Here is a 27,439-nt window from a genome sequence, read left to right on the forward strand (position 1 = left end):
GAAAAAAGACACCGACACTAGAATTTATAGATTCATCATTGACTTATGTGAAGACTATAAAAATTGTAGTGCCCCAAAACCCGGTAGTTTCTGACATCACAACACTTCTTACTATGGTTTCTCCTACTGCAACTACCTTTAGTGTAATCGATTTGAAAAATGCTTTTTTCTCAATACCTGTTCATCCTGACAGCCGTTATTTGTTCAGTTTCACTTTGAATAATCAATCCTTCAGATTCTGTAGAGCTCCACAAGGGTATACAGAGAGTCCTAGCATTTAGAGCCAGGCATTGAAAAGACAGCTTGATTCCTTTCCTGTACCGAAAGGGGGGCTTTTATTCAATATGTCGATGACATCTTTTTGGCTGCCGATACCCCTGAACAGTGTGAAGAAGGTACACTGTCATTGCTCTCATTCCTTGCTTCTCATCATCATAAAGTCTCTCTGAAGAAATTACAATATTGTAGACAGCAGGTTACCTACTTAGGTCACCTCCTAAGGAGGAATGTGCCCTTACACCAGACCGCATTCAAGCTATTTTAAACACGCCTGTGCCCCGTACTCAGAAGGATGTTCGTGCACTGATTGGACTTACTTCTTTCTGTAGGCAATGGATCCCTAAGTTTTTCTCACATTGTTAAACCCTTGTTGGCCCTTTTAACTAAAGATACTCCGATGCCCCTCCCATGGACCACTGAATGCCAGAATGCTTTTCAACAGTTACGTCAAGCTCTTTGTTATGCACCAGTATGAGGAACTCCAGACTACACTAAGGCCTTTACACTCTATGTACACAAGAGGGACGGTTGCGCTCTCTCAGTTTTAGTACAGACACACGGTGATAAGCAGCGTCCTCGTGCATATTTCTCAGCTGTCCTTGATCCAGTCGCCTGTGCAAAGCCAGGGTGTTTTCGAGCAGTGGCGGCAATGACTGTGTCCATACGTCAGAGTGAGGGAATAGTTTTGTCACATAGATTGCTTGTGCTAGTACTCCACTCAGTTGATGCTCTGCTACATCAAACGAAAACGCAACATTTGACTAGTGCCCGCTTGACAGGCTATGAATTGACACTTTTGGCTCCTCATATCACACTGAAAAGATGTTTGACTCTGAATCCTGCTACATTATTGCCATTTCCAGCTACTCAGTCTCAGTCACAAGAGTTACATGATTGTAAATCCCTTACTGAAGAACAAAGGGTCGTGTTGACCTAAAAGATACACCTCTTTCTAACGTTGATGGGAAACTGTGGGTTGATGGGTCCTGCCTAAAGTTGCCTGATAGCACGACATCTGCTGCTTATGCAATTACAACACTTCAGACAGTAGTTGAGACAGCTCGCATCCCACAGAAGTCGGCTCAAGCAGCCAAACAGATAGCATTGACAAGACCATGTGAGCTTAGTGCAGATCTACTTGTTAACATCTACACCAATAGACGATATGCTTTCGGAGTTGCTCATGATTTTGGGCAACTCTGGAAGGAAAGAGGCTTTCTTAATTCATAAGGGACACAAATAGTGCATGGGGAATTAGTACATAATCTCCTTACTGCCTTGACATATCCTAAGAAAGTGGCAATTGTATAGTGTAGTGCACACAAGAAGGTGACTGATAAAATAGGAAAAGGAAATGCCTTTGCAGACTACACAGCTCGTGAGACTGCAATGCAACGAAGTACTACATCTATGTATGTAGTTAAGTCACAGGCTGAACGTTGGCATAATGCCAGACAAGAGGTGCTGGACATGCAACGATCTGCTTCTGTTGAGGAATTAGACCAATGGTCTAAGGAGGGAACACTGGATGATGAGGGCTGTTGGAGGAATAAAGAAATGACAAAATAGAAGTTACCCACAGCCTATTTACATCCTATGATTCACATGGCACATGGGCCGGCACATATTGGAGCATCCTCAATAGCAAAGCAACTTATGCAAGTTTGGGATAATCCAGAGCTTGCCGGCACAGCAAAAAAAATAGTCCAGTCTTGTCTGATTTGTCTCCAATATAATCCTGGAAAGGGAACACGAACTCCAGCAGGAGGGTTAGCCATACCTACTGCACCTTTTGAAGTCCTGTAAATGGATTATATCCAGCTTGAATGCTGTAATAATCTGAAGTATGTTCTGGTAGTGGTTTGTGCCTTCAGTAAATGGGTGGAGGCAGACGCCACAAAAGATAATACAGCTCTTACTACAGCAAAGGTGCTCCTAAAGGAGTTTTTCCCCAGATTCGGCATTTGTCGAGTTTTGTGGAGTGACAAAGGACCCCATTTTATTGGGCAAGTTGTTGAGTATCTCATGAAAGGTTTGGGAACTAAGCAGATGTTTCATGCTGCTTTTCACCCACAATCAGCAGGACTAGTGGAACGTTACAATTCTACCCTCAAACTAAAATTGGCCAAAATACAAGTGTCCACAGCTTTGAAATGGCATGAGGCACTGCTATTGGCTTTACTATGTATTAGGTCGGTACCACATACACGATCCGGCCTCACACAGTATGAGGTGGTTTTTGGAAGGCCACTGAATGTTTGGGGGATTCCTGAGCCACACCCTATACATGATGTACCCTATGTATTGATGAACGACTACTTGTCTCAGTTGACTGACAGTTTGTCTTCTATTTATCAACAGGTTCGGGAAACTCTTCCAGACAGGTTGCAAGGTGAGGGCCACTGCTTGCGCCCTGGAGATTGGGTGCTGACGAAATCCTTCCAGAGAGCCAGCTCCCTAGCACCCAGATGGCGAGGCCCTGAGCAGGTGCTCTTGGCTACCAGGACTGCGGTTCGAGTGACCAATCAGAAGAACTGGGTTCATGCGACACACTGTCAGAAGGTGTTGCAGGACCAGCTCTGTTGCCAGATCACCGCATTATCCTGGACACCGAGAAAGGACAAGCTACATCACCTGAAGAAGTCTTCCCGGACCACACGATCCCTGGTGCATCTCGCTATCAGCTACAACCCCGGAAGAAAGACACTTCGTTGCTGAAAAAGACTGTTTGAGCCACTGTCCTGGGTAGTGAAAGACTGAGTTACAAAGGGGGGTACTCTTTTAGTGGCTAGTCGTCTCAATCTCAGCGAAGAATCCAACGTCTGCCCAGGACCTTAGGGCACCATCTGTTCTGTTGTTCAACGACAAGATGAACATGCCTGCAGAAAAGAAGTCAACTGCTGTAAGAGTCTGTGATCGAAAGAGTATGTTCATTGTTGGACTCACTTCAATTGTTTTTATCATTACTACAATAACATGGGTTGTAGAGGGAGTAGCTCCTGCTCGGAAACTACTGACTGCTACTACTCCTGTCCCCATTGAACACCACCATTTCACTCTTCCTTATCATGAGCAGAAGCACAGTGTCCTATCTCAACAATACGTTCATTCAAATATTGCATCACACCCACATTACTACGAACATTACCAACTGTTGGGTGTGTGGAATGATGCCAGCTCATCAGAAAAAGGAAGGAACGCCTTTCATTCCTTTGCCGTTTTCACACAATGGCTCCTGCGGAGCCTGGTTTGCACTGTTGTGGGCTTCTGAAGTTGTTAACATTACTTATGCAGATGTAGGAAGACTAAACTTTCAGTTAAATAGAGCTTACTACCCTGATGAGGAAGGAGATCCACAAGCTAAAGGAACTGCATGGGAAATGGAGGAGTATCGTCCAGGAAATTCCTCTATGCGCTATATTTTCCCTAACACTCGAACTATCAAGGGTAATGGACCTCCTGTTTTAGCTGTTTCTGGACCTCGAGCAGACCTTTGTGTTAGCAGTATTGGCAGTATCCCTGTGCGAAAAAGTGACTGTACTATAACATTGAACATTACTGGATTAAACAATAGTAGTTTTTTGTCCTCATATAACACCTATTTCATTTGTGGAAGTAAGGGTTATTACCACCTACCTATTGGGTGGTCCGGAAGCTGCTATGTGTCCTTTTTGCTACCACCTGTGTTCTTGGCACCTGCATCCTACCACAAAGACTATAAACTGCATAAATGATATTTCCAAGAGTCAATCTAAGAGGACAATAAATCATGATGAGGTGGATCAAACTGATACTGCACTGCAGCAGTATGTTGACTTTAATTTGGGACTATTCTTCTTTGTTGGTGTGGCCTTAAACAGCCGAAAGTTAAGGCGTTTGACAAAAGTTGTAGAGGCTGTAACCAATCAGACAGCCATGGCACTTGGAAAAATCACAGAAGAACCACAAATTGCGAGAATCGTGGCGCTCCAAAATAGGATGCTCCTTGACGTCATCCTGTCTGATCGTGGTGGAGCATGTCGCATCATTGGGAGCAGCTGCTGTGTCTACATCCCTGACCACGCCCCTTCAGTTTTTGAAGCAATTTCCAAGCTGCACAAAATAGCCACTGAAATCCATCAGGATTCAGGAACATGGACTTTGACTGAATGGCTATGGACTATGTTTACTGTATGGGGCTGGAAATTATTGTCAGCCCTATGTATATTTCTTGCTATTCTCTTCATTTGCTGCCTCTGTATACAATGTGGCCCGATGCTCTGTTCGCTATGTATTTCTACTTGTACCTCATGTATACCGACTAAACGAAATGTCACAAATGTAAATGCTCGCTTGACAATGGACCAAGAAATTACTAAATTAATGCAGATAGATGTGCACTATGTTTTTCCGTACTCCCTCAAAAGTATAGGAAGATGTCTTCAGCATATGCTAAAAGGGTTGTCTGTGGAAATCGAAAATAATCTCTGTTAGCATGAGCTGAAACCAACTTGTTTGTGGCATCCATTTTGTCAGCTATGAAATTCTCCTGTCCTCTGCTGCTCGTCTTTTTCCCTGTTCGTGCTGTCTATTTTAGCAAACTTCCTGACTCAGCTAAAAGCAATATGCATGCTAAAGAGTTTGTAGCTGCCAGAAAAACCTGGTCTCCGACTCAACTGTCAATCTCTTAGTGCTGCCATAAGCACTCCCGCTCCCCCTCCCACTTTGCTGACTAAGAGATTTCCCATTTGCCCATGTTTGTCGGTAGTTATTCCGGTGTAGGCCTGTACCTTGTATTTGTAACTACATGCTTACCAGTGCAGAAAACTCTGTATAAAAGCACCATGGTCTGTGTATTCAAGCCACTACCTCCTGGAACACTTGAGGGTGTTGTATGGACGTGGTCTCGCTCATGAGTGAATAAACTTGTTATTGTGAATTTCAGCTTCAGTGTCAATCTCTATTTTATTGGTTTAAGAACCCGTGGACAAAGATAAGGGTGACACCTGCACCGGTGTACCCCTAAAAAGGCACATTACCACAGCACGTCTGACCATGAAGTCAAACTGTAGCAGGCCTCACTCTGTCTAGCACGTCTGACCATGCACCATAACTGCAGCAGACCTCACTCTAGCTAGCACGTCTGACCATACACCCTAACTGTAGCAGGCCTCACTCGAGCGAGAACGTCTGACCATACACTAACTGTAGCAGGTCCCACCTCACTCACTCCAGCCAGCTTTGTCTGGCCATACACCCTCACTGGAGCAGGCCTCACTCTAGCTAGCACGTCTGACCATACACCCTCAATATGGCAGTTCTCACTCTGGCTAGCACGTCTGACCATGCACCCTAACTGCAGCAAACCTCACTCTAGCTAGCACGTCTGACCATGCACCCTAACTGGAGCAGGCCTCACTCTACCTACCACGTCGGACCCTGCACCCTAACTGGAGCAGGCCTCACTCTAGCTAGCTCATCTGACCCTGCACCCTTACTGTTGCAAACCTTACTCCAGCTAGCACGTCTGACCATGCACCCTAACTGCAGCAGGCCTCACTCTAGCTAGAATGTCTGACAATGCACCCTAACTGTAGCAGGCCTCACTCTAGTTAGCACGTCTGGCCATACACCCTCACTGGAGCAGGCCTCAATCTAGCTAGCACGTCTGACCATACACCCTCAATATGGCAGTCCTCATTCTGGCTAGCACGTCTGACTATACACCCTCAATACAGCAGGTCTCACTCTAGCTAGCACGTCTGACCATGCACTCTAACTGTAGCAGGCCTCACTCTAGCAAGCTCGTCTCTCCATACACCCTAACTGTAGCAGCCCTCTTTCTAGCTAGCATGTCTGACCATACACTCTAACTGTAGAAGGCCTCACCTCACTGACTCCTGCCAGTTTCGTCTGGTCATACGCCCTCACTGTAGCAGACCTCACTCTAGCTAGCACATCTGACCATGCACCCTCACAGGAGCAGGCCTAACTATCTAGCACATCCGACCATACACCCAAACTGTAGCAGGCCTCACCACACTCACTCCAGTCAGCTTTGTCTGGCCATACACCCTAACTGTAGCAGGCCTAACTCTAGCTAGCACGTCTGACCATGCTGCCTAACTGCAGCAGGCCTCATTCTAGCTAGCAAGTCTGACCATACACCCTCACTGTAGCAGGCCTTACTCTAGCTAGCTCGCCTGACCCTGCACCCTAACTGCATCAGGCCTCACTCTACCTACCACATCTGACCCTGCACCCTAACTGGAGCAGGCCTCACTCTAGCTAGCTTGTCTGACCATGCACCCTAACTGGAGCAGGCCTCACTCTAGCTAGCTCGCCTGACCCTGCACCCTTACTGTATCAGGCCTCACTCTAACTAGCTTGTCTGACCATGCACCCTAACTGTAGCAAGCCTCACTCTAGCTAGCACGTCTGACCATGCACCCTAACTGCAGCAGACCTCACTCTAGCTAGCACGTCTGACCATGCACCCTAACTGCAGCAGACCTCACTCTAGCTAGCACGTCTGACCATACACCCTCACTGGAGCAGGCCTCACTCTAGCTAGCACGTCTGACCATACACCCTCAATATGGCAGTTCTCACTCTGGCTAGCACGTCTGACCATGCACCCTAACTGCAGCAAACCTCACTCTAGCTAGCACGTCTGACCATGCACCCTAACTGCAGCAGACCTCACTCTAGCTAGCACGTCTGACCATGCACCCTAACTGCAGCAGACCTCACTTTAGCTAGCACGTCTGACCATACACACTAACTGCAGCAGACCTCACTCTAGCTAGCACGTCTGACCATACACACTAACTGCAGCAGACCTTACTCTAGGTAGCATGTCTGACCATACACCCTCACTGAAGCAAGCCTCACTCTAGCTAGCACGTCTGACCATACACACTAACTGCAGCAGACCTCACTCTAGCTAGCACGTCTAACCATACACCCTCACTGGAGCAGGCCTCACTCTGGCTAGTACGTCTGACCATACACCCTCAATACGGCAGTTCTCACTCTGGCTAGCACGTCTGACCATGCACCCTAACTGCAGCAAACCTCACTCTAGCTAGCACGTCTGACCATGCACCCTAACTGCAGCAGACCTCACTCTAGCTAGCACGTCTGACCATGCACCCTAACTGCAGCAGACCTCACTCTAGCTAGCACGTCTGACCATGCACCCTAACTCAGCAGACCTCACTCTAGCTAGCACGTCTGACCATTCACACTAACTGCAGCAGACCTCACTCTAGCTAGCACGTCTGACCATACACACTAACTGCAGCAGACCTCACTCTAGCTAGCACGTCTGACCATACACACTAACTGCAGCAGACCTTACTCTAGGTAGCATGTCTGACCATACACCCTCACTGAAGCAAGCCTCACTCTAGCTAGCACGTCTGACCATACACACTAACTGCAGCAGACCTCACTCTAGCTAGCACGTCTGACCATACACCCTAACTGTAGTAGACTTCACTCTAGCTAACAAGTCTGACCATACACCCTCACTGTAGCAGGCCTCACTCTAGCTAGCTCATCTGACCCTGCACCCTAACCATTACAGGCCTCACTCTAGCTAGCTCGTCTGACCATGCACCCTAAATGGAGCAGGCCTCACTCTAGCTAGCACGTCTGACCATACACCCTCAGTACAGCAGGCCTCACTCTAGCTAGCACGTCTGACCATGCACCCTTACTGTAGCAGGCCTCACTCTAGCTAGCACAGCCTCACTCTAGCTAGCACGTTTGACCATCCATCCTCACTGTAGCAGGCCTCACTTCACGCAGTCCAGCCAGATCCACCTGGCCATACACTGTGACTGAAGCAGAACTCTCTCCCTCCTTCTCTGCCTCACCTTACATTGTGCCTACAGCAAGCCTTACTCCAGCCAGCGCCCTCTGATCTTGCACCTTGGCAGAAACGTGGCTCAAGGCGCCTGGGGTTCCTCTGATCCTTCGCTTTGGTTGTAGCAGGACTCACTAAAACCTGTCCCATCTCTGACCACGTGACCAAGCCTCACTGCATCCCAAGTCCTCTCGAAGGAGCTCCAACTAAGGGTGTCAGGCAGGAAGGGGGTGGAGGTGGGCTGCTACACCCTCAGACACTCGGGGAGTCTGACGTTTCTGTGAGACGACACCGAACCTACACAGTAACTAACACTGGTTCCAGCACCACAGAGCGCACCCTTTGACCCTGCACAGTTGCGGTCCATTTTCCTGCCCTGTAGCGCACACACTAAATAACATCCTTGTGACACACATAAGCTTTGAGGGATTCCGTCTGCACCGCATTTTTCTTTCTTCTGTATCTTTGGCTTACTTCACAATAATTGGAAACGGCATCTGTGGTCTGAAAACAAGGTAGAAAGTGATTTCTAATAAAACACATGCCCATGGGAGGAGAAAAGGAGCTGGGGGGCGGGGGGAGATCAAGAGTGCAAGTGAGGGGCGGCAGACACGCCAACTCACGACTTTATCAATTTCCCAATAGAGTTTAGTTTATATAAACTTTACAAAAAAATTGTTCTGACTAAAAACACTACCAGTAATAATTCATCAATATTTTACAAATAAAAACTATTATCTGAGCAACTGCTGAAAATAAATAGCTCCTAATTTTACCTTTCGAATAATTCACCATTCGATTATTTTCAAATGTTCTTTAACGATGCAGAATAAAGTGTAACTTATATTCTAAGATGCTCTGAACATGGGTGTGACAACGCTATAATGGATTCCACTTCAACACTGCTGATGAACTTTCCTTAGTTAAATAATAATCCATGTAAGACACATGACATAATGAGCATAATTACTTATTCATGCATGCTTTTATAAAAACAAAAAAAAAGGTTCAACATTTTCTATCCAAATCAGGACTCTGAATTCACAGTTTTCAATATTTCCATATTCATGAGCGGTAGACCTAAAAAATTAGCTATATACTTTCTTCAAAAGAATAACATTTCATTATCACTTAAAAATGGAAGTCAATCCTCGTCAAATTACAAAAATATTTTATTAATGCAAGAGCAACATCAAGATGTTTCGTTTTCCCCAGAAAAGTATTGTTATGAATACAACGCCATTAAAAATCTCAAGCAGAGTAACAGACAATCTGCAGTTCACAACGTAGACATAACTAACATGTTTAACTAAAAGAGGTCAGTTGACCCCTATTGTATAGTGAAAGACTGAACACCAAATATTCTCCCATATCTGCAAAAATATTTCCAAGACCATAGCTAACTTTTCACCTGTTTTTTTATAGAAAGGTCACGGGATAATTTGACTTTTCTATTGTAATAATACCACAAGTTAATCAAGACATACTTTGTCCATGTTACCCTAGGAAACAAACACTACATGTAACAGTAGTTGGATTTTTCAATCAATCATTGAACACATCAGACATGATAGGTCGCCACATAGCCATCAATTCTTCCTTCCTGATACTTGTGGGCAAATTAAACATTTCAAGCTTTCCTGCTACCAGGAAATTGTCTTACTAAACATCACAGATGAGCTCCTTTCTAAGAAGGACTACACTGCAAGTTGTGCCAGGGTTCTCCTAGACCTGATGCAGCTGACCACAGCATACATCTTTCTCGTCTGAGGCTGCGTTCATTCTGAGGGGTTGCTCCACAAAGGTTCAGATAGTTAAATGCTTAATTGCTCACATCAGGTAGAACATCATCTAGACCCACTTGTCTACAGAATCATTCAGGTGACATGGGGTGTGCCTCCAGGATTATCATTATATGTGGCCTTCTACATGACCCCCCCCCCCGCAAGCAATCCTTAAAAGTCACAATGATGGCTACTGACAACACCCACATGCCAATGTCAACCCCAAAGGAACCAGGAAATATAAGGGGAATACATGACAGCCGCCAATACAAGGAAACATGGCTGACAAACAACTGCCTATACTTGAACTGCTCCTTGGCCCTAAAACAACCTGACTCTTGCCATGAACTGGTCCCTCTCGCTCTTGGCACTTCTCCAAGTTCCACCCCTAATAGTTTAGTAAGCATACCAGGAGCCATCTTCAACGCCAAATAATCCTTCTCCACTTGGTTGTACTCTGTAACCAAGAGCGTGTTTTTCTACCTTTGCCACTTCCTTTGGATATTCCTAATACCACAAACTCAAGAACACATTTTCTTCGTCATTGCTGTAATCCTCTCAGGCTTCCACTGCTGTAATGGTGGTTATAGGACCCCAAGCTAAGGCAATGAGCGAACTTCAAGGAAGACAAAACTTTACCACTTGGCTCTTTTTTTGGCTGGAAAGGTTCCGATCATATCACCACAGTATTAAAGCCCAAACAGAAGGTTGAATCACAGCCCCTCAGTCTATTGCCCAAACTCTTCTTACATTTGCACAGCGCAGCCCTGGTCTACATTTCCATAGTATTCATTCCATACCAACTGGACAGACGCCTCTGGTCCCCCTACCAGCACCGTCTCGTGTTATTCCAATCAGGATGGACACAACTTGGGGGCAGGTCTGTACGCCGACAAGGTTCCTCCCTCCGGCACACTCTAACACTGCTCCTTCACAATAATTCCCACATCAGATCTTTTCGCAAACATCTGATCGACCACCTCTTTCTCCAAACATTTGCACCTGAGTGACTTAGTGAGACTGCATTCCCTGTTTTCTCTCTCTGCCCTCCCTTTGAACACTAGAATGGAGGTCTCTAAGGCGCAGCAGTTCTTTATCCTTACATTTGCATTCTTAATCGGGACACATTTTTAAAAGGCATATATGTACCGAAAATAGACAGGTGCTGCTTTTAAAAAAAAAATAAGGGTCAAGTTAGGAATTACATTGGGGGAGTTTGCAGTGGTGCCCTGAATGCCAGCAGTCATGATTCCCAAAAACAGGAATTCCACTGGAACTGCTTGGCATTTGTAAATCAGTCACCACGCCAGCTTAGGGGGTCAGTAACAGTTCAAAGATTTGTGGCAGCAGTCGAGGTCCCAGTCTTTTCATACATGCCTTTATGACTCACAAAGTTCGAGTAGGATACACTTTCATCATGGCCTCTCCTATTTGCGATTCAAAAAGAGTCGTAAAGGCCCTTTTGACAGTTGGAAAACCTATTCTGACCAAGTTCAAATATAGCTTGTTTTTTTTTACATTTGATTTCCTTAAAATTAGTTGTCAGAAAGCATCTGCACCATATTGAAACTTTGTGCTGCTGTTAATAATGTACTAAAGCTGGCATGCCACATCACTGTACCTGCACTTTACCTATTCTTTATGTTTCTATTTCAAGTAAGCAAACCCTTCTCTTAATTCTTTTTTAAGATGCAAGACCTTGATTCCCGTTTAACTCGTAAAATCCTGACTTTGTGCAGTTTTATAAGAGAAATAATTATCGTGTCCCTCTGTGGTCGAGTAAAACAGTAGTTGCAATACTTGTTTTATTATGTAAAATACGTCATTGTTTTAAATGTTTACATTTAATTCGCTTTCATTTGCATGAACTCGTCCATGTCTATTTGTACCTGCTGTTTTATATTGTAAAGGTTTTAAATAACCATAAACAATAAAGACATACATATCGGAAAGCCTTTTCTGGCTCACAAAAGGTCTTTGGTACGTTGTAAAAAGGTGTGTTGATGCCATAAGCACCGTGTTTTTGTAAATCTTAAGCTTTCCAACCGCAAAACACCTTTGAACATTTAGCCCTTGGAATGCGGATATATTGTTGTATTGGATATGTTTGCTGATTACTTTTTATGGTTACCCTTTTATACAGCTTTACCTGTTCAGTCTCTGTTAAGTTCTCCCGTTCAGCTTGTTTTTGGCCACCACTTTGTCAAAGGTTTTTTAGCAGTGCATTGTTGTTGTCTTTTGGGTTATTTGCTGCACGCAGAGTCAGATCTGATACAGTTGACCTGACTCAAGGTGAAGAATGGACTTAACTCTCTTCTTATCTCTGGAAGTGTTTCTAATGGGAGGCGTGCTTGGTTTGCATGCAGAAGGTTAGTGAATCACACATCTAAGACACCTAGGTACCAGTTAATTAATCATTTACTTGTCCATTTATGTTCACATAATATGCATGAATGTATACAGGTCTGCTCATACATTTTAAAATGTCATTGAAAGTATTATATTAGAAATATGCATGCTTAGAATCAGTTGGTCACAGTGAACAAAAATATTTGCATTATGCCTCACAATGCAGAAGATGCGGAGATATTTGCATTCAAAATATGCTGAACTAAACGGCAACGCATGTTTGACTGGAGAACCAAGGTCTGGTACCAGAATAGGCCAAATTTAGGAAACTATTGGTCATATTTCCACTTTCAATGAAAAATATGGTACCAAAAAGCTACGCCACTTTAAAGAGCTTTCCTGGATTTGGGAAAAGCTTTTTGACACCATTAAGCATTATAAGTGAAATTAGAAATATTAAAGATGGACCTACCACTAACAAATATGATGTAATATCTTTATATAGAAACTACGATTGAGGTGAAAAAAAGACTTGATGGAGCAAAAAATACGGAGATAATGGTAACTAGAGGGATCCAGAAGGTTGCCTTCTGTCCCCTTTTTAATAACCTGCATACGAATGACATATATGATAGTTAAATAGAACTTATGCAGGATGTACTCTGAATTATAGTTATTGAAATATGCATTCTCTTATTTGTGGATGGCTTTGTTTTGATTGCAAAGACACAAGCTGCTGTACGAAACCTCCTCCGGTGCACAGAAATGTATTCAAGGAAAATTGTCTGACCATCAATTAAAATAAATCTAAATTAATGATGATAATTTCAGCAGAAAAAAACATAATATACACGACCTAAAAAACTGGCTCAGTCTTCTGAGATTGTGAATGTGTTCACATACTTAGGCGAATACTTCAATTTCAAAGCAACGTAGTCACCCCATATCGAAGCAATGGCAACAAAAAGCAGACCTGACAGGCTAGGGAATAGGGAAGTTCTCAATAAGGCTCTGCTGCAACACTGCATGTTATCTGCAACACTGCGTGTTATCTGCTAGAGCAATGGAGACTATTGTGGTGGGGTGCGTTTTATGGCACAGAGCTGTGTACCTATGGTACTTCAGAAGCTGGAAAAGCCCAAAAGAGACACTGGCATGGGTTTCCGATATTTGCTTATTGCACACCTAATGCAGCAATAAGAGTGGTTACCCGCCCCCAAGGAGGAAGAGCACAAATAGCCCTTGCAGTGCATGTGGCCAGAAGATACTTTTCTAGGAAACAGAACATTGTTGACAAACTTTGACATTAATTTATTGAAATGGCACATCCATCAATTTGGGGAATAAATCTATAAGCACTAGACAAAGATCTTGAAATAGAGGAAGTAATGTCCCAAGAAATCACGCTAAACAGCAAAGATTGTACTTTAAATAAAAACAAATAGGAACAATGAACTTAGAAAGGGGCCTGTAACATAAAACTACTGAGCACTTTGTGTCTATCCCTTGGAAGCAAACCTTCACTTCACAGAATTAACCACAGGCATATCTACTGCTTGTGTCTAATCTGGGGGAAAGAAGCCTTTTTATTCAAGCAAGATGTCAAAGAGATGGGGAGAGGGTCCTGATTGCTTCTGCTGTTGCAAGTTCCACAAGTGTTCTCCTTTATTGCAGCTCTCTTTTGAGAGGGGATTTCAGCAATTGTCTCATCAGAATTCTCACTTCCTGTGTCAGGAGTAGACTTTTCAACACTGCTAGATTGTGGAGCATAGCACGTGACGATAATTTTGGAACACGTTGTAGGGTCGTACTAAAGGGCACCTCACTTTTATGTAGAAACTGGAATGTGGTAAATCACATTTTGTATCCCCTTTTCTCTCTTCTTCACTATGATTTGGTTCCTTTCTCATTTTCACAGTTATCATTCTCTCACTCTTTGTTTCTCTATAGTATTCTCAAGTCTCTTCCTGTGTTCGTCTACTGCCATATTTTCTCGCCACCCTATCAGTATGTAGTTGAGATGAGAGGTTTTGTGTTTGGAGTTTGGTCAGGGAATTTTTTTGTTGAGGTGGTTAAACCTTCCTTTGGGATTTGTTTTGTGCCTTGAATGTGTAGAATTAGGGATAATAGCAAACCCTTTATCGAAGGAAGTCAGTGAGTTCCGTGCCCTGTCTGTTCCATGACTACAGGTTCTGCATGCATAAATGTAGTGACCCCTAATTGTGAGTTTGGCGGCAAGCGGTGGCAGGGCCTCATATCAAAGAGCATTGTAAAATCTGCATGTCTTGGTCTGTATTGCAATGGTACTCACAAACTAGGTGTCTTGTTTCTTTGTTTGACAGTGGAGAGGTGTGGCTCACTGGTTAGAGGCGGCAGACCCGTAAGCTGAGAATCGGCCAGGGACCAGGGTTCAATTCCCGACGCAGCAGGGTCGTGGACCAGGGTCAAAACGGACTTGATAATTCTCGCCTTGGTACCTACTCTAACCAGGAACACACTCGGCAACTCTGGGCATTAAGCTTGCCTCATCTCTACAACGTCCCCCCACAGACGCCGGGGATGCCTGGTTTCACCTTGGAGGCACCCAGAAAGGGACCAGGACGGGGTCTTCAGCGCCAGGATACTCCATGGAGTCACAGTGTGCTTTAAAAGTACACCTACATTTACATGATATGCGGGAAGCCTCGTGTTTCGATCCGTTGCAGAGTTTCTGTGACTGCTATTTGTTGTCTTTGCTTGTGTGCGTAGGTATTGGAATGTTAAACAGGCTCTTGGGTGGATGTGTAAGCTAGGCATGTTGGAGATTAAGTGATTGTGAAGGAGTGCCCGTTACATGCAGTGAATTGAAGCTCTAATAAGTCCTACATATTGTTGCCATAACCAAAGGGACTAACATGAAATGAACAATTTAGGGGCTCAGACTCTTGTGTGAAGTACCCCGCCCTCCATCATCCACACATTCCACATTCTCTGCCCTGGGACAAGCATGGAGCTAGTATGCAGCTGAGGTTTTAAACGTGTAAAAAAAGGATTAATGTTTAGTAGGGGAAACCTACAGCTTTCAAAGTTTGATCAAAAGAGCCCAGTTCCTTGATACCAATACAGACTGGGAATTTTAAATCGGTTCACATGAAAACAGGCCTGCGGATGACTAACCCCTGGCTGGATGAATAAGGGCGCCACATACCTGGGCCTGACATCAGGAATTTCGCTCAAGCTCCTAAATTAAAGGCACAAAGGCTATCTGCTAGGTCGAGCAGATTTATGCGCCAGATTTACAGTTAACATGTGACGCAGTCAGGCGTTCTTCCCTCACGCGCCCGCAGTCTATGGTCACGTCCGGCTCCCAGAGGCGTCCTTGCGTTAAACAAGCCACGCCCCTTTCGGCGCACCATCGTGACTATGGCCCCTCAGATTTACAAGGTGGGAACGACGCTGGAATCTACTGCATCAGGAAACAGCTGTCCAGGTGTTGACCATCACACAAACTGAGAACACATGGGCCAGGAAGCTGGAGCGTAGACGCTGATCCACGGGGGCAGGGGAATTAACGGGCTGAAAGGAAAGGGAAGAAAGGAGGGTGACATAGAACAGAGCTGTGTACACAGCCACGAAGATGGAAAATACACTACTGCTCATTTAAAACACCCTTATGGCACTTCACCACCATCGGACTGTGATCCACCGCATTTGCTCTAGACCTGCCACATTTACAGAGTTACTCCAATTTGCCAGTGGAGTGACTCTGCCCCGGCCCTAGTAAATTCTCAGAGGCATCGCACTGTCATTTGACTAACATGACCCCACGTCCCCACCAGTGGTCGAAGTGGGGTAAAAAAAAGTAGGGGAACTGTGAGTGGAGAATCAGAGGGCGAGATAAACCCGAGAACTGGATCAGTGGGCGGAGTCAGAGGTGTGGCCAGAATGCGCAAAACATCCCCATTTTTAGTATTTGTTTGACATTTCACTGACCAGTTACAGCTTAATTATGTTATTTAATTCAATGAATGGATACACATAATTATTTAAGGTTTAATATGAGTTACTGACATTAAAATACAATCACAAAGTGGGATATGTTTCCAATCACAGAATGTCCCAAATACGCTTAAAAGTGGAAGCACAAACCATTTGTCTCTGGTCCATGGAGTTTCTGTCAACAGCACTTCTCCCTTTTTCCACAAGAGCAGTTCAAACATAAATGGGAAAAATATCCTAGTTTGCAAATGTTTTCTAAATAATTATGGCTTTGCATATTTGCAACATAATACAACATCTGCTACATAATCTGACAATTTTAACTAATAAATTGTTTGTAGATCAAACGGATCAAAAGTTACTAAACAAATGTGACTTGTGTTGCTGCGAAGAGGACGGCCCTTAGCAAAGGTTGACTGATCACCTTTCTCACTGCTGCATTTTTATGTTACACTGGTACTAATAAGGCAAAATCTTTCCAGAGACTGTTAGCATGTGTAAAAATGTCAAAATAATAAAGTGTCAGAAGATATACTGCATTATGTTGCAGCCTTTTTTTGCTGCATAATCTAGTCAACAATGCGACATAATTTTGTCTTCTTTTGCTGCATAATTCCAGTGGCCCCAAAGCAGGCAGCATGTCTTAAAAGTGCTTGAGCATGAAGCAGAGAAATGTGAAGTTTGCAAACATAGTTTGGTGTGCGTGCAAATCCTACTTTGCCAATCCCTGGTGAGTTGCAGCTACTACTGCTGAAACAAGGCCAATGGAGGTACCAATGGATGAGGTGGACTGGCCTCAAGGGCGCTGGTGGCGCCCTGTGCAACAATGTTTGTTGGTGCCCCCCAATGACCACCTCCGCCACGATTCCCTCAATTCCACCCTTTAACAGTGCCCCGAATGTCTCCATAACTACACTCTCTCCCAGATGCATTTAATTTGATTCACAGCGCCACTCATACCAGTGTAGGGTTTCAGAGCACCTTACATCACACACACTACACAGAGACAATCAATAATACGTGTGTAAATCACTGTATAGGAAATGTTACAGAAGACAAAGGGCCACCTAAAGTCAGCTCCCGGTGGGAACACACCGGTTGCACCGCCCTAGAGCTGGCACCTCTCAAGGCTCCTGTGACCTCGCTCCCGGTGTGCTGCTTCATAAGCCTACCCGCAACACTAGAGGTGAACTTCAGTATGGATTGGAGGGGACAGGCCTCCAAGGTTAACCCACACTTGCCCCCACTAGGGTAAACCTGCTGGTGCTAAGACACCAGGGCTTCTATGGTCTTGCGGGGCCTTCTTAGGCCTAGCATGGGAATGTGCTCCTTCAGGAGAGTGGTCTGGTGGACTGGTCATGAAGGCTGAACCTGGTTCCCCAATTCCAATTCGGCAGCTCTGACAATAGTGCCACATCCTCTCCCACACTGAACACCATACTGCCCCACTGAGAGAAACTTGCATGGCCTTCCACTACAACCCAGTTGTGCCCAGCTATAAATACCTGGATGTGACTTACGCACTAGACAAGAGCAATATGCTGCCTAAAAAACGTAACATCCTGAAAAAAGCAAACACTCGTAGGGAATGGAAGATTAAGTTAAGCATGTGAAATGTAAGCAGGAACAACATGGTTAACTTAATGCATTTACACTCACTATGCAGAAATCAGTGAGTGATTGTGCCTGAAAAGTTAAGGACATGACTACAGGGCCTGGAAAGGTCCCGCTTCAATGTCCATTCCTTATGTCCTTACAAAACGCAAGCAGCTAAAAAGACCACATCCATGAACACCTAGCCACGGTACGCATTTTGATTTCTCATCCACCCATCAATCCGGCATTGCAGTATCTCCAGGAATGGTGCACACCCTCATTCAGGGAAAACAATGTTTTTTCAAAGAAAAGATAAAACAAAAGTAGCACTTCACTGGGAAACTCAATCTGGCCGCTTTGTGAACACTGTCATGCTTTATTTAGTTTTTTCTTTATTTTTCATATTTTGAACCTTTTATTTCTCTACGTCCCGAAGCTGTACTCTGGAATAGAATAATGTCAGAAAAAGACAACACTTGCAGCAAAAGTATTTTTCTTTTTTGGATTCATTTCACAGGGGAAGAAATACACGAAAGGAGGAAAGAGAGGATGAGAACCCTTTCTTGAAGTCACGGTTTTCTAGAGGAAGAAAGGGAGATCACCCCGATCAGCTGCCAGCGACGGAGCAGAAGTGGACACTGTCCTTGCCTTCTCTGGCAAGAAAGAAAAGACAGAGTCCTTTTCCTTCTCTGCACACCGCCCGTCCCGAGCGGCGGGAACGACGAACCTTCTCTGCAGGCTTTGACGATTTCTGCCGTCCTGGGACGCATTATTAAAACGAGAAAAGTAGGGGCACGGGATCTAATGAATTATAGAAGTAGGGGCGCTGTGCCCTGCCGATCCCGCCCACTTTGACCACTGGACCCAACTCTGTAGCAACTTTACGTACACGTCGTTCTGAAATTGATGAAACAGACCTATTGACTTTTCAGAGGTATTGCTTTCCCATTACCCTTACTGCCCATGACCAAGGATTGACTGAAAACCACATGCCGCTCTGGCGAAAATGCTCAAACCAGCCCCCCACTATAGGACAATTGCTTAGAATGTGTCCATGGAGACACACGACCCAGGGTGGCACACCCTGCTCTGTGAACACGCTCTTTATTCGAGGAAGAACACGCTAGACTAGAGACCGGCATAACGGTCAGAGCTGCCGACTTTACAACTAAGGAACCAGGGGCCAGATGTATGACGTGATTTTGCATGTGTAAACGGGTTTGTGACCCATTTGCGCATGCAAAATCACAATGGGCTATGTACAAACTCTATTTTGCGAGTCGCAAAAAATTGTGACTCGTAAAATAGTGTTTAGCGACTCGCAATTAGGAAGGGGCGTTCCAAGGGCGTCCCTTCCTAATTGCGACTCGCAGCCCTATGTGTGAATGTTTTGCGACCGCAGTTGCAGTCGCAAAACACTCACAATTTACCGCCCTCTTCAAGAGGGTGGTAATGCCGGCGCAAATGGGAAGGGGTCCCTTCTCCTTTGCAAATGCAGGGGAAACGTTTCATTTAAAAAAAAAAGCATCACATTTTCCTTTGAGGACAACGGGCTGCATTAAAAATAAAACAGCTTTATTTAAAAGCAGCCCCAGACATGGAGGTCTGCTGAGCCCAGCAGGCCACCATCCCTGGGAGGGTCAGCCATTCCAAATGGGGTCGCAAATTCGGAGTGCCTCATTAATATTCATGAGCCTCGCAGTATGCGACCCCATTGGGAATCGCAATAAGTGTCTCTGATACTGTTGTACATTGTAAATTAAAACATTTACAAGGTCAGACCCTCATTCCGCCCTCACACAGGTCTAAGAACAGGTCCTGACAAATATCCAAAGCATTGGACGCTCAGAACATCTGTGACAATGTGAGGCTTTTTTTATTTGGGTGGTGTCTTGGTGGCTTAATTGACAGTTTCCATGGAATCTTTCAATTTTTCCGTCTTCCAAGCCACGATTAAATAAATATATGGGGGCGATATTTTGCACAACAAACACGGAGCGGCCACGGTAATAATATACACGAGGCAGCCGAAGAGATCAAAGCGCCCAAATGGGTGACCAGTGTCAAATCAAAGGCTAGTAAATACTTACTGAAAATGTTAATTCCAGGCATCTTTCATTAGAGCCCTATGGGAGCATGCCCACCCCTCCACCCTGCGGCTCTTCCAATCCCGGCCACACTGTTCGACCAACCGCCCCTTCGAAGTGTAATTAGCAGATCACAACTCTCTAGTAATTGCAGGACTCCTTACAGCGAACCTCTTGACGAATTAGTCACTTAATTCGCAAAATGATAGCTTGTGTACATAATTATACACATGGTAAGGGAACCAGAGGTTTTAATTGTGGTGAGAGTGGAGGCGATGAAGTGCCTGGGCCGTGCATGGCGGGAGTCTGCGGTGCCGCAGTATGTTGGAGAGGAAAGCACACTGGGGTGGTGCCCTGCGGCCTAAAAGTTTATATGTCTGTGTTATCTCTAAGATGAGAGGGAAGAGTCCTCCACCATGTTGGGTGGATAATGTCTAGGAAAGTCTTCGATTACTTTCTGGTCATTTCATCTGTCCCATTCTCAGGGTTGGATTGGGATCAAAAATCGGCCTGGGCACCAGGGCACAAGTCCTAAAAAAAGAAGTGGGGGGACGCTCCAAGTTAGGTGGTGTCACCGGAAGTGACGTCACGACAGGAAGTGACGTCACGAAATGTAGTCCCCTCTAATTAGAAATGTAGTCCCCTCTAATTAACAAAGGTTACAAGGCGATGGGGGCAGGATCAAAGGGTAAAGCAGAATGTTTACTTTGGAATTCCTCACCGTATTGCGCGGGGAAATTAAAGCTGCGCTTGTTCGGTGCGTATTTATTGCCCACAGTAAATTTGCCAGTCTCCGTCTGAAATGCATGAATACAGACTGACCTTTTCTAATATACGCCCACGAGCGCCCATCTGTCATACTGAACGGCTCCATCAACGTGAAACAACTTAAAGAGCTCTGTTCGCCCTCTCTCGACAATAGGAGGTGAGGTTTGGTGAGTGCTGAGCGCGCACGCAGGTGCAGACTCGGGTACCGGCTCCATCTTTTGGGCAGGGGGGACGGCATCCACCCGGTAAAAACCCGGTAAAATAAGTGGGGGGACGCCGTCCACCCGCGTGGTACCCCGACTCGAGCCCTGCTGGGCACACACAAAAAAGTGGCCCACATTTGCGGATTGCCTTTCCGCAAACCACTGCTTTGGCAACGTTTTTTGCAAAGAAGGGGGCGGAGGTCTCTGACAGAAATGTTTTCTTAACTTCACTTAGATTTAAAAAAAAATGCATGGATTTGTTCACACTGGTGAACCACACATGAATACAAGTGAGACCGCTTCTGCTCAGGCCCTCTGCCCCTGCTCAATCTGCATATATTAAAGGGCCAGCCCAGCGAGAGAAAGGGAGTGATACCTCTGCCCCGTTGGTAAAACAGGTAACAGTGGCCCATCTGCCTCCAGAAAGGCCACTCAGGCATCAACTGGGGGCATCCGAACAACACAGAAACCGCCCAAATCGGCCCCCTGGCTGCCCAAAAACGCGATTCACAGCTGTAACTGAGATACCAGCCCCTCGGCCATTGCCCGCGTGCCCGTCTTACCAATCCGACCCTGGGCCATTCTCCTTTGTCTCAACCCTTACATCATGAAGTGCGACAACTCCCCCCCCAGTTTGCTGCATGCCTATAACCGGCCACCTCTACTCAGAATCCGTTGCAGCCCATGGCACTTGTCCAAGAGTACGCAAACAGCCTGCGCCACTGAAGAATTGCTTGTTGCCCGGGGGCGTGGCTACGGTGCGGTGCGAGATGGCTGCCTGCTGAAGGAGCTCCGCAGGCCAGGCTATACAATCCTCTTATTATCATCCTAAAAACCCCATCTGAGCTCACTGAAAGCACGAGTGCTGCCGCGGGGACATACCTGAGACTTGCAGCAGTGATCCGCGGGTCCATAATCCTAAGCATACCACCAGCCTGAGAGATGGCGCAACGCGGCGAGGACAAAGGGAAAATGGCTGCCAGCGGTTGAGACACGGCCGGGCAGGAGGAATCCGAGCAGGAGGCGAGCGGGGCCTGCGGTGTTGTGGACCTGCCGGGTGTCTCGATGGGCTGGGACGGCAGCGGGGGGCGGTGTTGGGCCAATTCACGCTCCAGCTGACATCTGCGAGGAGCTGCCGGGGAGCAGTGACCAGTGGCCATTGGAGGCGTCTGTCCATGTCTGGGGACCGCTAAGAGACTGTACGGAGAAGCTAGCGGCGTCTACTGTTGCAGCGGAGGTTCCCCTGATAGAGATCAGGGTGCATATAATATCCCTACTTCCACAGATAGAGTAATCTCACAGTTACACGCACATACATTCTTCATACACTAGGGCCCATTTCACTAACATACGCTCAAATACTCTACCAGCAATAACCTGTGGAAAGAAAAAACTCCTAAACACCCTGCATCTATATCGGGGTCGATAAGATCTGGTTATTGAGACTGCCCTTAAACATAATCTTAACAATCTATACAAAAATAATCAAAATAGGATACTCAATAATTGACAAGAAATAAGAACCAACACCATTATTCAAAGTTATATTGCTTTATCTAAAATTAGTCAAGGAAAATCAATCAGAATAAATCATTTTTCTCATAGTTACCTATTCTAGCTAAATGTCAGAACGGGTCAGGACAAGTCTCTCGGTAAAGTCTCTCAAGACGAAGACCTCTCAGCAACGATCCTCACCAACGCAGATTCGGAACGCGGCAAATGGCAAGTGGCAAAGCCCTCTCTAGGCTAACAATTCTTATAGCAAGTTGAACTAAGAAAAACATAATTTGTAATAACTTCTTCCGTCAAACCTCTGAGCAAAGCGAGAAGAAAAGGATGTAGCATCGCTACATTTAAAAATCTCCGCTCAGGAAAAATCACAAAATAAACATAACGGAACAGGAACCAAAAAAAAATACATTTGTATCGTGTAACTCCACGTCTCCTCGGCAATGAGATCATAGTTCAGAGTCTTTCTTTAAAGCTCCTTTGTTTTCCCAAAGCTGCCAAGGACGCTTCATTTCACTTGGAGATCGCCCAAAACTGCTGCTGTCCTCACGGAAATTTTCAATCAAGCAAAGCAAGGACTGTGGTCAGCTGACTTCAGGACCATATTCAGCAAGGCTCTCTCTCGTCACGAATTCTACTCGAGGCCAGGTTTTGCAAATCGGCCATCTTTGACTAGGCCACAATAGGCCACAATAGACCATCTTAATTAAAAGAGACAAAAACAACGTTACCACAGCATAGTGATTGAACAGTGTTAACCCCACTAATACCCTTATGTGTATGCAATTATCTAGCTCTTGCAACATAGAAAAGCATTAATTTGAAAAGCATTTCCTGCTTAAAAATAAACAGCACTCAGCAACGTTTATTTAATAAAACATGCACATTGTCAATAGCAACACATAAGCGTCCCTCATGTCGGTTTTTCTCTTGTTAATACATACATGTTGATTAATAAAAAAAAAACATTTACACAAAACAAATAATTAATGATTAAAAATTAGTAATTTTATTTTTACCACGTTTAGACAACTGAAGCTTCAAAACCCGATGAATTTTCAACAGAAAACTCTGCTCCAGCAATCCCCCCTTTGGTGATTTTATCACCAAATAAACCCAAAAAAAAATTAGTGAAAATTTAGTCCCATTTTAGGAGAAATCGGAAATGTCTTTTTCTCATTACACAACACTACACACCAGTCACTCTTTCATCATCCCTCTTTGTTTCCAAATAAACACTCTCCCTCAATTCTTCTAATTCAATTTCTTGTGGTTCTCTTTTCAACCTTTTGTTTTTCTTCTCTTTATTCAGTTTCTTCTTCCCTCCCCTGTTTTTACAACACACACACACTTATCTCAGTATCAATAAAGCAATAATTATGCAAGTTAAAGGAAACAATATTCTACCTATAATAGTACTACCTATTTTTGCAATAAAATCTTTAACAGCTATCACTTTATTAGCTATTTTAGTCCATAAACTCTCAGCTTCAAGTGGTACTAATTCTTCATGCAAATCAGTAATATTTTTGATATAGACCTTCAGGTCTTTGCTTTCATCTGGAATGTAAGTGCAACAATGTTGAACTTTCAGCATTCCGCAAACTCCACCCTCCTTGGCCAATAAAATATCAAGGGCAAGTCGATTTTGCATTGACATGGCACGTACGGCACTTAATTCCGTATTCACTAAAAGAAACCCCCCAGCGGTATTTGTCGATAAACGATCCACCACTGTTGACAGTTTCCGAATTCCATAAGCATTTAAAGAAATTCCCACTGCTGGAATTAAAACCCCACAAATATCACCCACAATTTCAGACCAAGTTTCTCTTTTGAAACGCATTAGTAAATTAATATGTTCTACATCTGTTATTTTATCTATATGAAAAATCTTTGGAAAGACCAAACCCACATAACACGTGCCATACCAATGGTCAGGCAACTTGTAATAAGCCTTGTTCCCACAAACATAATACACTCCTGGGAAAACTGTATCTTCACCACCTCTGAAACCCCAACCTGTTGCAATGAAGTATGTATCATGGCACTCACTAGTCCCAACAAAATATGTATCATATTGGGATTTCCTTCTTGTAATGCATAGTTTACCCTTTTGTGGTACATCTAGAGCTAAAGTTGGACTAGCCCCATTTCTAAATTCTTTTCCCATCTCAATATCCCAAATTGTTTCACTCACTTCATATTTCCCTGCTTTCTCATGCATGTTCAATCTCCTTTCCTCTACCATATCCAGGAAAGCTTTTTCCTCTTCTTTCAGACTGCAAGTTAAATTATTCTTAAAAATGTAATCTAATGTTAATCCTTTCTCTTCAATAAAAATTTCACCAAAAGTGTTAGCTTCTTTAGCTGGATTCAGTTCTTTGTTCATTGGCAAATGCCCAAAAATACTATCTCTGTTAGACATCTTATAATCTACTTTCCCTAACAAATAAAAAACACTACTTAATATACTACATGAAATACCATATGTAGCTGGCAAATGATGATAAGTAACACCCTCTGAAACGGATGCAGGTAATTGCATACAAACGTAGCAATCCCTTACTTCCATTGTTTTCACATATTTGTACAACAACTTCGAAAAAACATTACTAGAAAAATTATTAATTGACCTATCTTTGTGTATGTAAGTATTACTAATTCTATTCAAAACTACTTTTTGCGAATTCTTCTCTATATCTGTCATATTTTCTGTATGCATCTCAAATGTAACTTTAAAAGTAACTAATAAAACTAAAACTCCCCATAGTAGCATTAATAATCCAGTACAGCAGCAGCACATTCTACACCATCTTTTAAAGAAGGCACATCTACTTTGATTATCTTCTATGTTAGCCATTTTATTACTTTGACCTTGTCTTTTGACTTAGCCTCTATTACCCCACTACTGTTATGCTTTGGATTACTTCAGACAACTGAATTTTAGACTTTCTCTTTTCACTTTTCCTCCAAGTGATTTCTCAGTTCACTCAATTTGGATATTCATCAGTTTTCACTCCTTCTTCTTCAGCAACATCAAATTGTATCAGATCATCAACAACATCTTGTGCATCTGACTCTTCTCCAATGTCAGTCAGAATAACTTTTAAGATTCCTTCTTTTTCCTCAACCACTTTTCTCAAGATCCCCTCCGGATTATCTCGAGTCACTGTTTCTTCTTCTCCTTCTTCAGACAGTGCCACATAAGACCATTCCGGTGATCTGTACTTTTGGTTAGGTCTTCTTATTCTTTTTATTTCCTCAGGTTCTCCTGATTCCTCTTGCTCCTTTCTTTTCACTTCATTTTGACTCGATACCTCATTCACTTGTGCAGCATTTGATGTATTTGTTCTTATTACTCTGTATCTCAATCTCTTTACTCTGTTGTTAGGCCAACGATCTCCTTTTATCACCTTCTTTGGCCTAATTTCTTTATTGTTTCTTTCTCCAATCCAAGTTCTCTTTCTCAGAACTCGACCCTCTGTTTGTTCATTCTCATTCTCATCCAATTCTGTTTCAAGTGCCTTCTGTTTTCGTTTTCTAGCAGCTTTCTTTTCCTCCACAGTTTCTTTCACCACTATTTGAGACTTCCCTACTCCTGTCCCTCCTCGGATCTCCGACACGCAATCTTCTTGCTGTCTACTTGTCCCTTCACCTAGCTTATCAGAAGAGTTACCTACACCTCCTCGGGGGTCTTCCGCAATCTGTCCCTCTCTATCTTCTTCTGACCCTGCTCCTTCAAGTATAATCTCAAGTGGTTCTTCAGTCTCCTCCTCTTCTGATTCAGGAGTAATCTCTGTGGAATTGCTCTTTTCTTTTCTTTTTCCCTCACTGCTTTTTGAAACTTCAGGCTCTCTTACAGAATCTGATCTCCTTTCTGAGACTCCCAATGGTTCTCTTGGAGTTTTTTCTGCTTCTTTTCTCACTGGTTCTGGGTCTTCATCATCACTGGAATCTGATTCTTCAAAATACTCTTTACCAGTTCCCTCTTTTGGGTTTGGAACTCTCAGAGTATGACTCGCATGCACCCAGTTTTTCACACCAGCACACTTCACTGCAGTTGTCGTTGTTAGAATGACTTGTCTCGGTCTTCCCCACCTTGGAACTAAGCAATTTCTTCTTCTGTGCACCTTAATCCTCACCCAGTCTCCTGGACTCAGATCATGAGCTTGCTTCTTTTCAAGTGTGGTAGCTTCTTCTCCAACCTGGTGAAACACAGAATGAACTGCGTCAGCCAGGCCTTTACAGTAATCCAAAATCATGTCATCAGCTATTGTCATCAACTTATTGACAGGTACAAATGCATGGTGCATTGCACGTCCCATGATTATCTCGTGCGGACTTAAACCAGTAGTTCTATCTGGAGTAGATCTAATAGTCATTAGCACTAGAGGCAAGACGTCCGGCCATTTCATGCCAGTGGCTAAGCACATTTTTCCAATCCTATTCTTAATTGTGCCGTTTATCTGCTCAACCACACCAGAAGCCTCTGGTCTGTATGCACAATGTAGCTTCTGCTGTATGCTTAATGCTTCACAAATCAAACTCATAAGTTCATTATAGAAGTGTCCACCTCTATCAGACTCAATCGTCACTGGAAACCCGTACCTAGGAATCAACTCCCTTAACAGTAATTTTGCCACTGTCACTCCATCATTTCTCCTAGTCGGATAGGCCTCAACCCATCTTGAAAACAAACAGACTACAACTAGTACATATCTCAGTCTGTTCACTTGGGGCATTTCAATGAAATCAATCTGCATTCTTGTAAAAGGACCTCCTTCTCTGCCTATTGTTCCCAGACTCACCACTGTCTTTTTCCCAGTATTAAATTGCTGACAAATCAAACACCTTTGACAGATGCTTTCTGCAATTGTCCTGAACTTTGCATTGTACCAGGTCTGTTTGAACGACCTTATCATCGCATCCCTCCCCAAATGTCCCTGGCCATGATACATCCTTGCCATTGACGACAAAATGGAGTTGGGCATTACTGGTCTGCCATCCCTGTAGACCCAAACATGGTCTTTT

At 44.2% G+C, this 27,439-nt stretch overlaps 1 protein-coding gene across 1 annotated transcript in view; it reads right to left on the reverse strand.

Moving 5' to 3' along the window:
• Positions 1-15,580, reverse strand: part of RSPO4 (R-spondin 4) — an 81,896-nt gene extending 66,316 nt beyond the window's left edge. The window contains exon 1 of the mRNA XM_085614601.1: positions 15,452-15,580. Within this exon, the coding sequence (XP_085470727.1) occupies positions 15,452-15,464 (13 nt within the window). The 5' untranslated portion in view covers positions 15,465-15,580. The remainder of the gene's footprint in view (positions 1-15,451) is intronic.
• Between the last annotated feature and the right edge of the window lie 11,859 nt (positions 15,581-27,439).

Source organism: Triturus cristatus, chromosome 7, assembly GCF_964204655.1.
Source record: "Triturus cristatus chromosome 7, aTriCri1.1, whole genome shotgun sequence".
Taxonomy (NCBI): Eukaryota; Metazoa; Chordata; class Amphibia; order Caudata; family Salamandridae; genus Triturus; species Triturus cristatus.